Source organism: Mirounga leonina, unplaced genomic scaffold, assembly GCF_011800145.1.
Source record: "Mirounga leonina isolate KUSES-001 unplaced genomic scaffold, KU_Mleo_1.0 Mir_176, whole genome shotgun sequence".
Classification (NCBI taxonomy): Eukaryota; Metazoa; Chordata; class Mammalia; order Carnivora; family Phocidae; genus Mirounga; species Mirounga leonina.
In genome coordinates this window covers 17,357,250-17,372,178 of record NW_023270454.1, presented here as the reverse complement: position 1 = coordinate 17,372,178, position 14,929 = coordinate 17,357,250, and the positions used below count along the sequence as shown (strand labels likewise).

General features: G+C 35.5%; 1 protein-coding gene across 6 annotated transcripts in view; it reads left to right on the top strand.

Moving 5' to 3' along the window:
* The window catches only part of CLCN3 (chloride voltage-gated channel 3), a 91,461-nt gene that overhangs the window by 24,973 nt on the left and 51,559 nt on the right, over positions 1 to 14,929 (top strand). For 2 of the 6 annotated variants that reach the window (XM_035022710.1, XM_035022713.1), the window contains exon 3: positions 3,206 to 3,256. The exons of 2 other annotated variants lie outside the window; for them this stretch is intronic. In XM_035022710.1, coding sequence (XP_034878601.1) covers positions 3,206 to 3,256 — 51 coding nt within the window. Of the gene's footprint in view, positions 1 to 3,205; positions 3,257 to 11,725; positions 12,876 to 14,929 lie in introns of those variants that run through there. 2 more of the 6 variants (XM_035022712.1, XM_035022715.1) reach the window with 2 other exon arrangements.

Here is a 14,929-nt window from a genome sequence, read left to right as displayed (position 1 = left end):
TTGCTGGAGTGGTGGGGGGTGGGAGGGATGGGGTGGCTGGGTGATAGACATTGGGGAGGGTATGTGCATTGCTAAGCGCTGTGAATTGTTTAAGACTGTTGAATCACAGACCTGTACCTCTGAAACAAGTAATACATTATATGTTAAAAAAAAAAGAAGATAGCAGGAAGGGAAAAATGAAGGGGGGGAAATCGGAGGAGGAGATGAACCATGAGAGACTATGGACTCTGAGAAACAAACTGAGGGTTCTAGAAGGGAGGGGGGTAGGGGGATGGGTTAGGCTGGTGATGGGTATTAAAGAGGGCACGTACTGCATGGAGCACTGGGTGTTATACACAAACAATGAATCATGGAACACTACATCAAATACTAATGATGTAATGTATGGTGACTAATATAACATAATAAAATAAAATTTAAAAAAAGGCATGATGAGATGGTTATATCATGAATCTTCTCAGTAAAGGGTTTTTTAGAAATTCTTAAAATTAAGTTAATAAAATACTACCACTACCCCCCCCCCCAAAATACTACCACTACCATTTAGCGGCTGTCTATTGGAAAAAGGTCAAAACTCTTTCAAATGGTCTACTCAGAATTATTTTTAGAAATAAATAATTCTAAGGTTCATGTGATACTTAGTCTAAGCAGTGTCATGTTCTTAATAAATTTGACACTCTTTGTATTCTGTTGCCAACTGCCTTGTAAACATTTTCTGCACCTGTATCTCCAGGTCACTTCAGTCAGAGCAACCTATTTCACCTACCTAATATGTCTGGAGTAAGGGACTTCCCTAATTTGTGTGTTTGTGTAAGAGCAAGGTAATGCATTTAGGGAAAACTAACCCATACTAAGTTTATGAAGTGCTGTAATTGAAGATGTTACTAATGAACAAAGAAAAAGAACTTGGTATTATAAAGTGATACCTTGATAAAAATAGCCTAAAATACCAATGGAAAGCCAGCCAAATACTGATTATCGTCACAAAGGTCATTGGAGGGGCGCCTGGGTGGCTCAATCAGTTCAGTGTCCGACTCTTGGTTTCGGCTCAGGTCATGGTCCTAGGGTTGCAGTATCGAGCCCAGCATTGGGCTCTGCGCTCAGTGGGAGTCTGCTTGAGATTCTTTCCCTCTGCCCCCCCCCCCCACATATGCACACTCGTGCATACTCCCTGTAGAATAATAAATAAATCTTTTAAAAAAATCACTGGAGGGGCGCCTGGGTGGCTCCTTCGTTAAGCATCTGCCTTTGGCTCAGGACATGGTCCCAGGGTCCTGGGATCAAGCCCCACATTGGGCTCCCTTCTCGGTGGGAAGCCTGCTTCTCCTTCTCCCACTCCCCCTGTTTGTGTTCCCTCTCTCGCTGTCTCTCTCTCTGTCAAATAAATAAATAAAATCTTTAAAAAAATAAAATAAAAAACAATTTTTTTAAAAGTCCACAGAAAGTTAACTGAAATTCAGTCAAGGAATAATTTTTGTGTGTGTACTCTACCTGTCTCACCATAATGTCGTGAAGTCATCACATTTCTCCTGTGCATGTAGAACATTACCTATGAACTGTTCTTAGAGTTAAGAAAATAGTTGGTTAAATCATATTTTGTGTTGTGGGTCCAATTAAGAATTCTATTTGAAAAAGCTTTCAGGAGTTATGAGCTAAGCCTATAACATCATATGGTGAAGTAAATACTTAAAATCATGGGGAGTCTATGGATCTTAAACAGTTCCAACATACTGTCATTTAGAGGAAATTCCTTGGAAGAAGCTGTGCTTAGAACAAATAAAAGTCAATGTACATACTTACAAACTTGTTTTCTGTAACTGATTGAGACTATAAATAAGATTAGACTAGAGTGGTTTAGGGTAGGGAAGCAAAAAAATAAATATAAATCCACATTAGATGTTAATAGAATTAAAGATAGGATAAATTTCTAACTCAAAAACTTTTGAATTGTGAAATGTAACATATACCAGAAAAATGCATAAAGCATAATTTTACAGCTTAGTGAGTTATCACAAAGCAGGGACTTTTGCAGCATAACCAGATTAAGAAAATAAAGTATTGGGGCTACTGGGTGGCTTAGTTGGTTGAACATCCAACTCTTAAGTTTCAGCTCAGGTCATGATCTCATGGATCATGAGATTCAGCCTGCCTTGGGCTCAGGGGATAGTCTGCTTCATTCTCTCCCTCTGCCTCTCCTCTCTCTCATAGGCCTGTGTGCACACACATGTGCTCTCTCTCTGTCCCTCTCTCTCTTTAAAATCAATCAATCAGTCAATCAATCTTTAAAAAAGAAAAGAAAGCATTACTATACTTCAGAAGCCTCCTGCGTGTACCTTAACAATCACAACCCTTTTCCCTAGAGGTAAATATTTTCTTTGTAACTTTTTTTTTTTTTTGATGATCTAAGTATACGTCCTTAAAATTATAATTTAGCATTGCCTGTTTTGGAAAATTACAGATTATTAAATGAATGGAATTATATGGTATGTATTTCTTGCTTGTGTTTATGCAATGTGATTTTCAAGAATCTTTTATATTGCAGGCAGTAGGTGTTTGTTGCCATGTTGCTCTAGACTATATTATTCTTTTTTATGAATATACCATAGTTTACCTGTTTATTTTAATACTGATGGATCTTTGAATTATCAGCAGTTTTTGGTGGTTACAAACAATGCTACTTTGATTATTTTGCATTCCTTCTGGTGGATATGTGCGTAAATTTCATTTGGCGTGAATTTGTTGCAGCATAGGTTATATTTTCCATAGTGGTGTTCCCATTTACACTCGGGAGAGCTTCCTTTGCTCCACATTCACCAACCTCTTGATATTGTCACACTTAATTTTGTCCATCTATTGGCTAAGTAATGGATTCAGATTGTGGTTTTGATTTGCATTTCCTTGGTCACTGAGGAGCATTTTTTCATTCTAATTGGCTATTTAAAAAATTTTTTTGAGGTACCTATTTAAGTCATTTGCCCATTTTTCTGTTAATGTGTCTGAGAGATTTGTAAAAGTTCTTTATTTTCTATATAAAAGCTTTTGTTGGTCATATCGTTACAAATATTTTCTGTTCTGTGGGTCTTGTTTCATTTTCTGTTGTAGTCTCTTTGGGCTGCTATAACAAAAATACTACAGACTGGGTAACTTCAACAAACATGGTTTTCAGTTTTATTTTTATGTATTGCTCACAGTTTATTTCTTACAGTTTTGGAGGCTGGGAAGTCCAAGAGCAAGACACTGGCCGACTCAGGGTCTGGTAAGGAGGGGTTGCTTCTGGTTCATAGTCTGCCATCTTTTTGCTGTGTCCTTGAGGTAACTCTCTAGAGTCTCTTTGAAAGGGCACTAATCCCATTCCTGACCACCCTCATGACCTAATAACCTCCCAAAGGTCCCACCTTCAAATACCATCACATTGGGGATTAACTTTCAATGTAAAAATTTGGTGGGATACAAACATTCAGTCTGTAGCATTCTCCTAATGGACAAATTATGAACGAATATTCTTACTTGTAATATGGTCCTGTGTATTAATCTTTTGCTTTATGGCTAATGATTTTTGTGTCTTAAGAAAAATTTCCCTACCCTGAGATCATGAATATATTTTCCTGTATTATTTTGTAAGAGCTATATTTGCCTTTCACTATAGAACTATATTTGAGCTTCAGGTCTATAATTACCTGAGTGGTGTGTGTATGTGTGTGTGTGTGTGTATGTGTATGTATGTGTAGGTGAATGGATTAAGGTGTATTTAATTTTTTTCCATGTAGATAGCCAGTTGTCCTAATGCCAATTACTAAGAAAATCATTTTTTATTCACTCTTCTATAATGTAACCTCTGCTGTATATCAAGGCGCATATGTAGGAGGATCTATTTCTTGACTCTTTATTCTGTGTGACTGGTTTGTTTATTTATTTTAGCTGTATGCCAGAGGCATTCTGTTTATAATGTTACTGTGATGAAAACAGTCTCAGTATCTGGTAAAGCAAGTCCTCTCACTTTATCTTTAAGATTGTCTTGATTATTTTAGGGCCTTTATTTCTATGTAAATTTTAGTGTCATTTGTCATAAAAAAGCCTGTTGGGTTTGTAACTAGAGCCCAGGGATGCAAGAGCACCTGGCTCCCGGGGTCCCAAACAGACCAGGTTTGGCCACTCCCCACTGACAAAATTCGAAGGCAGTGAGACAAGTGATGGTTGAAACAAGAAGGGAGTTTATTTCAATGAGGCCAATGCCAGGAGGATAGTGGACTAACGTTTCAAAGACTGTCTCCAAAATGCAGAAAATACTCCTAGGTTTATATAAGGAGAATGTGGGACAAAGGTTGATGGGGCCGTGCAACATGTGCCGTAAAGGTCAGTCAGGTTGATCATTGTCTTGGTGTAAAAAAATGTGGGGTCTGTGGTATATATATACACAATGGAATATTATGCAGCCATCAAAAGGAATGAGATCTTGCCATTTGCAACGACGTGGATGGAACTGGAGGGTATTATGTTGAGTGAAATAAGTCAAACAGAGAAAGACATGTATCATATGATCTCACTGATAGGAGGAATTCTTAATCGCAGGAAACAAACTGAGTGTTGTTGGAGTGGGGGGTGGGGTGGGAGGGATGGGGTGACTGGGTGATGGACACTGGGGAGGGTGTGTGCTCTGGTAAGCGCTGTGAATTGTGCAAGACTGTTGAATCTCAGATCTGTACCTCTGAAACAAATAATGCAATATATGTTAAGAAAAAAAAAAGAAGAAGAAGAAGGTAGCGGGAGGGGAAGAATGAAGCGGGGGAAATCGGAGGGGTAGACGAACCATGAGAGACGATAGACTCTGAAAAACAAACTGAGGGTTCTAGAGCGGAGGGGGGTGAGAGGATGGGTTAGCCTGGTGGTGGGTATTGAGGAGGGCACATTCTGCATGGAGCACTGGGTGTTGTGCACAAACAATGAATCATGGAACACTTCATCTAAAACTAATGATGTAATGTATGGGGATTAACATAAGAATAAAAAAAAAAAAGAAAACAAACATTTAAAATAAATATATGTATATCACACATGTAAAAAAAAAATGTGGGGTCTTGCTGGTGTCAGGGCAGTTATTATTGCTTGAGGGGTAGTTTGAGTTCCCATTACAGGATGCTTTGCCCATTGGGTTGGTTGCCTAAGCTGGAAAGAAGAACTTAATCAGTTAGAAAGTACAGACTAAGGTCAAAACAGAGGTAAAGTCTTCTTTCAGGTTTTTGATTGGCATTTAATTGAGTCTGTAGTTCAGTTTGAATCTAATTCTTGAACATGGTATGCTCCTCTATATACTTGAGTCTTTTTAAATGTCTTCCAATAAAGTTTTAGTCATTATTTGTCTTCATTATTTGTTACACTCATTCCTAGGTTATTTTTATAATGCTATTGGTATTTAATGCTATTTTTATCTTTAAATTTAATATTCTATCTGCTGGCATATTTTGAAATACAGCTTTTGAATATTGATTTTTTAAAATTCATCAACCTTGCATAACCCTAATTATAATGACCTATTTGTGATGTCTTTTAAGTATATAGTCGTATCATTGGCAAATAGTGACCATTTTGTTTCTTCCTAGTCTTTATAGTTTTCCCTACCCTTTCCCCTCTTGCTTAACTGCACTGGCTAGGTCCTCTAGTAAACAGTTGAATGGAAATGGTGATTGCCGGCATTTTTTGTCTTTTTCTGATCCTGAAGTTTCACCATTCAGTATTCAATGTTAATCTGAGATTTTGTGTTATCTTTTATCAGATTAAACAGGTTTACATCCATTCCTGGTTGATTTAAGAATATATAATTTAAAATCATTAATGGTTGTTGAATTTATCATTTTCCTTCCATTTTTTGCAATGATCATTTGATTTATATCTCCTTTGTTTCTGTTAATAAACAGTTGATTTTCAGGTGCTTAAGCCAACTTGCATTCCTTGTATAAACTCAGTTTGATCATTGATGTAGTAGTGTATTGTTTTAGGTTTTTCTTTTATATATAAATTGCTGGGTTTGGTTTACTTTTGTTTAGGGTTTTTACATCTGTTCATAACGGATTGCTGGTAGCTTTCCTTTGTCATTCTGTTCTCATTTTGGTATCAAGGTTATATTCCTCTCATAAAGTGAGTTGTAGATAATGCCTTCTTTTTCTAGTCTCTGGAGTGGTTAATAAAAGGCTGGCATTATTTTTTTCTTCCTAAATTTTAGTAGAATTTGCCAGTGAAACTCCAGGCTTAGAATTTTCTTTGTAGGAAGGTTTTAAATTATATTTCGAATTCTTTAATAGTTATAGCACTATTCTGATTTTCTGTTTGTTTCTAGATCTGTTTGATAAACTGTATTTTTTTCAAAATTTACCTTTTTACTTAAAAATTGTATTGGTGTAAAGTCATTTGAATGCCTGCAGTTACCGTAGTCTTGTCTTCTTTTTCTTCCTGATAGTGGTAATTTGTGCTCTCATTGTCTTCTCCTTCCCTCCTTTTCCCCTTCCTTATCTTCTTTGCTGTTCACCTTATTAATCAATATCACTGTAGATTTATCAATCAGTCTTTCCAATGGACTAGCGTTGCTTTGTGTGTTTTTTTTTTAATTTGTATTTGTTTTCTACTTCATTAGTTTCTGATCACATTTTGTTCTACGTTCTTTGGGCTTATTTTGCTGTATTTTTTTTTCCTCTAACTAATTGAAATGAAAGGTTAGCTTCTTAATTTTAAGCTTCTTTTCAGGTGAATACATTTATGTGAATGTCCCTCCCAATACTGTTTTTATCTTCATGTCATAGGCCTTTATTTTTATCACAAATTAAAAATAATTTCTAAGTTCCATAATGATATCTGTTTTGACTTACAGATATCCAAACATAAGAGGAATTTCTGGTTGTTTCAAGTTGACTTAAAATAATTAAAAATAATTTCCAAACATATGAGGAATTTCTGGTTGTTTCAAGTTGATTTAGAACATTATTGCATTGTTGTCAAAGAATATACATCGTGTAATATTGACGTGTTGAAATTTTTTGAAACTTGCACTGTGGCCTAGGAAAAAGTCTGTTTTTTGTCAGTGTTCCCCCTATGCTATGGAAGAGTAATGTGAAGCTTTTGGTTAATGTTTTTCCTCTATGTCCATCACATAAAGTTTGGTACTCTAGTGTTGAAATCTCTTGTTTTCCTACTGGTTTTTCTCCCTGTTTGTTTCTATCAGGTGATAGCAATGCATTAAAATTTTTCACTGTATTTGTAGATTTATCTACTACCACTTTTTGTCATTCTGTTAATTTTTGCTTATACTTTGATTTCATGTTATTAGGTCATTTCTTCCTGGTGAATTGAACCACCTTACTTTTACTTTTAAGTGACTCTCTTTATTTCCAATTATACTGTTTTCTTTAAAATGCCCTTTGATATCAATATAGCTCCCCAGTTTTCTTTGGATTAGGGATTGCATGCTCTATTTTTTTCAATCCTTTTACTCTCAGCCTTTCTGCATTGGTATGTTTTAGCTGGTATTCTCATAATTACATAGTTGGCTTTTAAACATCCAATGAGATAGTGTTTATCTTTTAAATGGAATATTTTAGTGTATTTACACTTAATGTAAATATTGTTATATTTGCATTTCAATATTTCTAAAACTTAGAACTCATTTTTTTTTTAAGATTTTATTTATTTATTTGAGAGAGAGAGAATGAGAGAGAGCACATGAGAGTGGGGAGGGTCAGAGGGAGAAGCAGACTCCCTGCCGAGCAGGGAGCCCGATGGGGGACTCAATCCAGGGACTCCAGGATCATGACCTGAGCCGAAGGCAGTCGCTTAACCAACTGAGCCACCCAGGCACCCTAAAACTTAGAACTCTTAAAATAGTCTTTTACTCCATCTTTGTACCAGTTTGTGTACATGCATGAGGATATTTGACAAATTTCTTTTTTTTTTTAAGATTTATGTATTTTAGAGAGAGAGAAAACATGACTGGGGGGGAGGGGCAGAGGGAGAGGGAAAGAATCTCAAGCAGACTCTGTGCTGACTGTGGAGTCCAATGTGGGGCTCAATCTCAGGACAACTAAGAGTCGGATGCTTAATTGACTCTGCTACCCAGGCAGCCCTTGACAAATTTCTTTTTTTTTTTTTAAGATTTTATTTATTTTTTGATAGAGAGAGACAGCGAGAGAGGGAACACAAGCAGGGGGAGTGGGAGAGGGAGAAGCAGGCTTCCCGCTGAGAAGGGAGCCCGATGTGGGACTCGATCCCAGAACCCTGGGACCATGTCCTGAGCCGAAGGCAGATGCTTAACAACTGAGCCACCCAGGCACCCCAGAACCAGTACTTTCTTACCATGGCCTTAAAATAATTATGTGACTATTTTATTTTATTTTCTTAAATATTTTATTTATTTGACAGAGAGAGACACAGTGAGAGAGGGAACACAAGCAGGGGGAGTGGTTGAGGGAGAAGCAGGCTCCCCACCAAGCAGGGAGCCCGATGTGGGGCTCAAGCCCAGGACCCTGGGATCATGACCTGAGCTGAAGGCAGACGCTTAACAACTGAGCTACCCAGGCGCCCCAACCCTTGACAAATTTCTTGGCGAAGGAATTGCTTAGACATTAAAAATATTGGCCATTTTGGTTCTTTCTTTCTTTCTTTCTTTTTTTTTGTATTTTTTGGTTCTGATTTTGAAAAATGATCATTGTATGATATTTATGAAAGAAACTCTTCTTCGTGTTTTTAATCTTAAGATACATTATTTGGGTAACCAGATAGCCATGTTGAGAACTATAACATTTTATGTTTGTGAAGTATGAATATTGCAAAAGCATTCTGTGTTTTTTCAGTTTATTTTCTGGCTTGTCATTTCTGAAGAATTTCCACGTCCTCTTTCTTTTGTGCTGCAGTAACTTTGCAGCTAACTATGTAGCTTGAATTGATTGTCTTTCTTGAAAGCTTTGCTACTTTTTTTTTTCCCCCTGATGCTTTTGCTCAGGGAGGAGAATTGACAAAGTTTAATGTCATGTAATGGGTCAAATATAAATGTAAAGCAGCTATACTTAATGGAATATAAACTAAAGTTAATCTGACACTTCTAGTAGTAATATATTCAGTTTGAGAAGTAAAGGATGTAATTTTTTGTTAATGTTTATCTCATATAAGTGATTTTATTTATAAGCATTTCTTTAAAAAGTATCTTTTATTATAGAAAATTTAGAACATATCCAAAGGTACAGGGAAGAGATTATGTACCTTTTTGTTCTCAACACTTAAATAATTATCAGTTCATGGCTAATTTTGTTTCATCTTCTTTCTATTATTTTGAAATACATCTGAAGCATCATATCATTTTAGATAGATATACTTTCTATTATTTTGAAATACATCTGAAGCATCATATAATTTTAGATAGATATTATACTGATAGAGTCTCACCTTGATCAAACTTTAGTCAGGCTCATCTGGATTCTCTTCCCAACTGGGTCGCAACTTTGGTCTTACGAGTCTGTTTTTATATTGCTCCGTTTTGGCAATGATCTTGGTCAAATTGGCTTAGCCAGAATCCTGTACCCTTAACACCCTTGGGTTCCTCATCCCCCACCATCCTCCTGGTGATATCCTATCACCCTGGGCTGCCTTCAGCAAGAACTCTGTTAGATCTGTTTAGCCAGAATCCCCCTTACCCCAGATGTTTCCTCTTAGTAATTTTCCATCCACTCAACACCCCCAACCCCTTCTCCTTGGCTATAAATTCCCAGTGTTTCTTATTGTATTGGGAATTGAGCCACATTCTGTATTAAGATTTTTTTTTCCCTTTTGCAGTAGTCCTGAATAAAATCTGTTTTTACCCTTTTTAGCTCTTGTACAGTTATATATTTCATTATGTATCTCTAAAAGATAAGAATTCTTTTAAAGGCTATCATCACATCTAAAATATATGATTGCTTAAAATCACATATCGTTTATTTTCCGTTTCTCCAATTGTTTCATAAAAAATTGTACTTTGAGATGGATGTATCTTTTAAGTCTTTTGTTTTGCTTTGTTTTAATTCCTTAGGCTTCCCCCCTTCCCTTTTTTTTCTTACTATATATTTGTTGAAGAAATTAGGTCATTTGTTTCTCAGTTTGGGTTTTCCTGATTATGTTCCTGAGCTGTCATTTAACACGTTTCTCTGTTTCCTGTACTTCCTGTAAATTGGTAGTTAGATATAAAGGCAAAAAACACTTTTTTCTTTAAAGATTTTATTTATTTTTATTTGAGAGAGCATGAGAGGGAGACAGAGCACAGAGGGAGAAGGAGAAGCAGACTCCCCGCTGTGCAGAGCCCCACATGGGGCTCAAGGCAGGGTCCATCCCAGGACCCTGAGACCGTGACCTGAGCTGAAGATAGACGCTTAACCAACTGAGCCATCCAGGTGCCCCCATTTTTTGTTTTTTTTTTTTAAAGTACTTCTAATGTTGTAGATTTCTTGGATCATGTGTGTTAGAAGGGACTTAAAGATTGAGCATTGTAATACTGTAGTTATATGTGTATAGTTAGAATACTGTAGTCATCTGTTTTACCTCCCTGATTTACACACCTCAGAGAGGTTATGGTTTATCTGGAATCCCACATCAAGTTGAGGTTAGAATCGAAGGTGCATTTGGAAGTAGAAATATCTTCCCCTTCTGAATTTTTAAGTCCTTTTTTGTGTTGCCACTTTAGTGTTTTTGTTCTTCAGATGTTCCAGAGTATCATCCCCCTATGGAACCCCCCCATCTGTGCCTGTGAATTCTTAAATTTGTCTTTTGTTCTCTTTCCACTTGAGCCCCATGCTGACTGTAATTCAGTTTATTAATCTGATAATGCCTAATCTGTGTCAAAGTCCTCTTTTGCCACACCTTCCAATCTACCTTGTCCTTTTCTAAAGTCCTTTAGCCTGAGTAATAATTCTTTTACTTTAAACAAAAGTGCAGCCATGGACCCCTTAAACATGAGAGATTTGCTTACTTTTGAAGAATTTTTTAACCTTTAGATTTATTATTACAAAAGTAGCATAATTATTAAAAATTTCAATAGTAAGTAATATATTTGTTTAAAAATTAAATCTGTGGAACTACATAAAGTAAAAACCAAATGTACCATGATCCTCCCCACTTCTACCTCTTTCCTTCCTTATTGATAACGATTATTAAGAGTTTGGTGTGTCTCATTCTAGACTTTATACAATTTATATATTATATATTCTCATATACATATACAAAAGTTCTGTTCCTTAAAAATAATTCAAAATTTTGTTCTTACGTTACAAAAGTTACTTATGCAACATGGTCAGTATATTTTATAGGGAAGGTATTCTTCCTCCTCTAGTTAATGCTAGCTAGCTCTAATTTTCATTTTTCCTTTAAGACTAAGTTGTGAATCAGGAAAAACAAGTTAAGAGAGTGCCTACAAATACCAGGAAAACTTATAGCTAGATTTTCATTTTACATAAAGGTGTGGAACAATTGTATAATAAAAACTAAGTTATTCATGAATGCTATATGGCATATATTTTTTAAAAGTCTTATAATAGTAGAATTTATGTACCAAAGGACCACAAAGGAAGACATTTATGTTTAGTTAATTTGGTAAAGTTAGCTCATTGTCAAAACTTTACTTGTTTAAAAAAAAAATCAAAATTTGAAAAATAGAGAAAACAAAACAAAAAAACCCCCACCCACAGCCTTATAGTAAATGTTAATAGCCAAAATCAGAATTAGATAGAATATTCTTATTGTAGTCTTTTATCTAGCCTATATTTCTTTCCTAGAATCCCTTTTCCCAAATCTCAGGTGAGATTTTATAAGAAGGGCTAGCTTTCTCCGAGGTTCAAACTTTTTGAAATATAAAACTTTATTAAACCTATTTACACTTTGAGACACATTTTACTAAAAGCCTTTTTTTTTCCCCCCTGAAGCACAGAATCTTTGTGAGGCAGGAAAAATAGGAAGATATAAGAGAAAAATCTCCTACCTAGTAGATCTTTTTGCATAGTTTCACAAATAATAGCTAAATTACTTGGTATGTTGATAAGTTTTCTTCTCAAAAGCTAGAATGTCTTACTAGCTAGTTCCATAAAGGAAGGAAACAAGAGGCTGCTGGAGGGGATTAGGGGGATACACTATTCAACTGTTCAGTTACTAAATTTTTTAATCCACAGAAGTCTGTAGTACATTTCAGATCATTAAGAATAGACTTTTAAAACCAAGTCTCTTGAAGCCTTTGGCATGTATATAAAAATTAGTAAATTTCTATTATAAAAGCATACACTCTTACTAGTATGTTCCTTCCATTTTTCTACATCAGAAATGAAAAGGGGCATTGTCTACATCCAGTATTTCCTTTTCACATCTCCGTATTACTTTGTGTCCCTTATGTTTATCTTAAAATGGAAAAGAATGTTTTTATTGTTTTGCTATAGTTGCCACTGATGTTATAGAAGCTGTATTGTGAGTGCTTTAAAATTCTCAAACCAGTTTTGTCTGTTATACTTGGAGCTTAGTCATCATCATACGTAGCAGGACCTGATTAAGAAGGCTGTTCCGCCTCTAAGCCTTGCTAGATTGTAGCCACTAGCAACCAGGCTGCAATAATTTCCCTTTGATGACATCATCCACTGTGGAAGAACCCAGTTGCTTCAGCGAGTCGAACTACATACAGTTCTAACCCTCATCAAATATGGCATCTCCCTCGCCTGCTGCCGCAGGGGTGGAAGAAATGGCAGTGTTTTTTTAAGCTAGCCAGCTTTTCTTTTTCTTTTTCTTCTTCTTTTTAAAAATTCTAATCATGGATGCTTCTTCCGATCCCTATTTGCCTTATGACGGGGGAGGAGACTGTATTCCATTGAGGGAATTACATAAAAGAGGTAATACCATCCCTTGCTGTGAAGCCTCTGTTGGTATGTTTTGCATGTGGCTGGGCGGTTCTCTAGTTTAAACAGGTCCTGGATTGTCCTTTAAATATTGCAGTATGTTGTTTAGTTGCCCTGGAATGTTAGTAAGGGGCAAATGGAGCCTTCTGAGTAGCTAGCTCTGTAGTCGTCTCTGATTGTTTTCTCTGTGCAGATTAGTACTGCTTCAGATCACATAGGACTCAGACTCGGACTCTGACTCCATCTTCTATGTGAAAATCCTCTTTCTATTTAACTGCGAAAATGAATTAATCCGCTTTTACAGCTAACTAGAGTCATGTTAGCACCTAAAAAGTAATGTTTTTCTTCCTTTGGAAAACTTATGTGTTTCCTTTAATTTATACAGAGAAATCAAATGTGTGTCTGTGTACCTGTATGTTTCAGCTGATGCCAGTTACCATGTAGCTTTTGCCACCACAAAGTAAATTTATAGTAAAAGCTCTGCCTACATTTTAGAACACTTTAAGATGGCAATAAAGATGAACAATTTTTATATTAGTATTTTTCATTTAATAGGTATTTTAGCTGATTAACATTAAACTACATTGTCTTCTACAGGTATTTCATAAAAATGGATAAAAACAATGAGGGTAGTTTTTACACACCAGAAAAAATAATAGTCAATAATTTGTAAAAACCGGAAAAGCACCCAGCATTCATGTAAATCGTTTAGAAGGTACTGCCTGGGTCTTCATAAAACTGATTACATGTTAATAAAACTGTCCTTTTAAAATTTTTCTTAAACTAATCTAAAAATAGACTGGTTGGTAGTTCTAGAAAAAAATTGAACCTTAAGAAAAATCTCTTAGGTAATTTCATTTTTGAGCCACGTTAATTTGAATTACTGCGTGATATTATAAACTCATTTTATGTTTTAACCCAAACTTTTATTTATGAAGCAAAAAAGGAAGTCATGATTTTCCTGAGCATATTTAGCCTGCTTTATTTAAAATATAATTTGTATTCTGATAACACCTTTTTTTTTTTAGTATTCAGTTCCATTAGGATTAGAAAATGTTAAGGTATTCAGCAAAAATTTATTGATTGCATTGTGTCTGCTAGACACTATTTTAGGCTCTGAACAGTTGTAACATAGAATATCCTATAGTATTCTGTTGTTAGTAAAAGCTTGCTTTTCAGATTTTGAGAAAAACTATATGAAGATCATGTTAACATATAGTGTACTTTCTCTTACAGAGTTGCTCTCAATAAAATTTCTCTATATAAGTATGTATACATATTTTAAACATTTGGGGAAATATTTAAAAGCACAGAAAGAAAATAAAAATTTCTCATAATCTTACCACCCAGAGGTTTTTTGTTTTGTTTTTTAATTTTTCAATTCTTCATATGTTCATAAACTCTCCTTTTTCCTATGTTTTCATCATTCCTTTTCTGGTAAGGATTTCTTTAAACAGGAAGCAATGTGAATGAATGGTGACTGTTCAAATGTCACAGTATTTGTTAATCAGTAATTAAACTGTAAAACAAGACAAACTGTGTTTTCTCTGAGCTATTACAACATCTGTTTGTTGATGGTGATAAACCAGAAAACCTGGGCTTGGGAAATTTAAATTCCCAGTGTTAAGCTTGACAGTCTTTGACTGAACTTACTATGGACTCCATTTCTGTATGAGATATGCAAATAATAAGAAATAAGCTAAAGCTTATGTGAGAGTAAGGCATGGTTATTGATGTGGTTATTACTAAAACATAAGCTTTTTGTTTCTCTTACAATTTCATAAATGGTCTTTAGGAATCTTGCTTAAGGTCAATCAGGCACATTCTTGGCAGCCCAAATAGGTTCCTTATCCCTTGATGAGACTTACTGTAATAGAAACCAATCTTATTTGAAAGTAACATTGTGTCTTTGTAGTACAGATCAGTCAGTTATTAGGCTCACTTGACTGTGCTGTGGTACCCCGATATCTATGGATAAGAGGTTATTTGTTTTCCATAATTTATGACCTGTTGTAGACATGGGTCAACACAAAGGAACTGGAGATGTA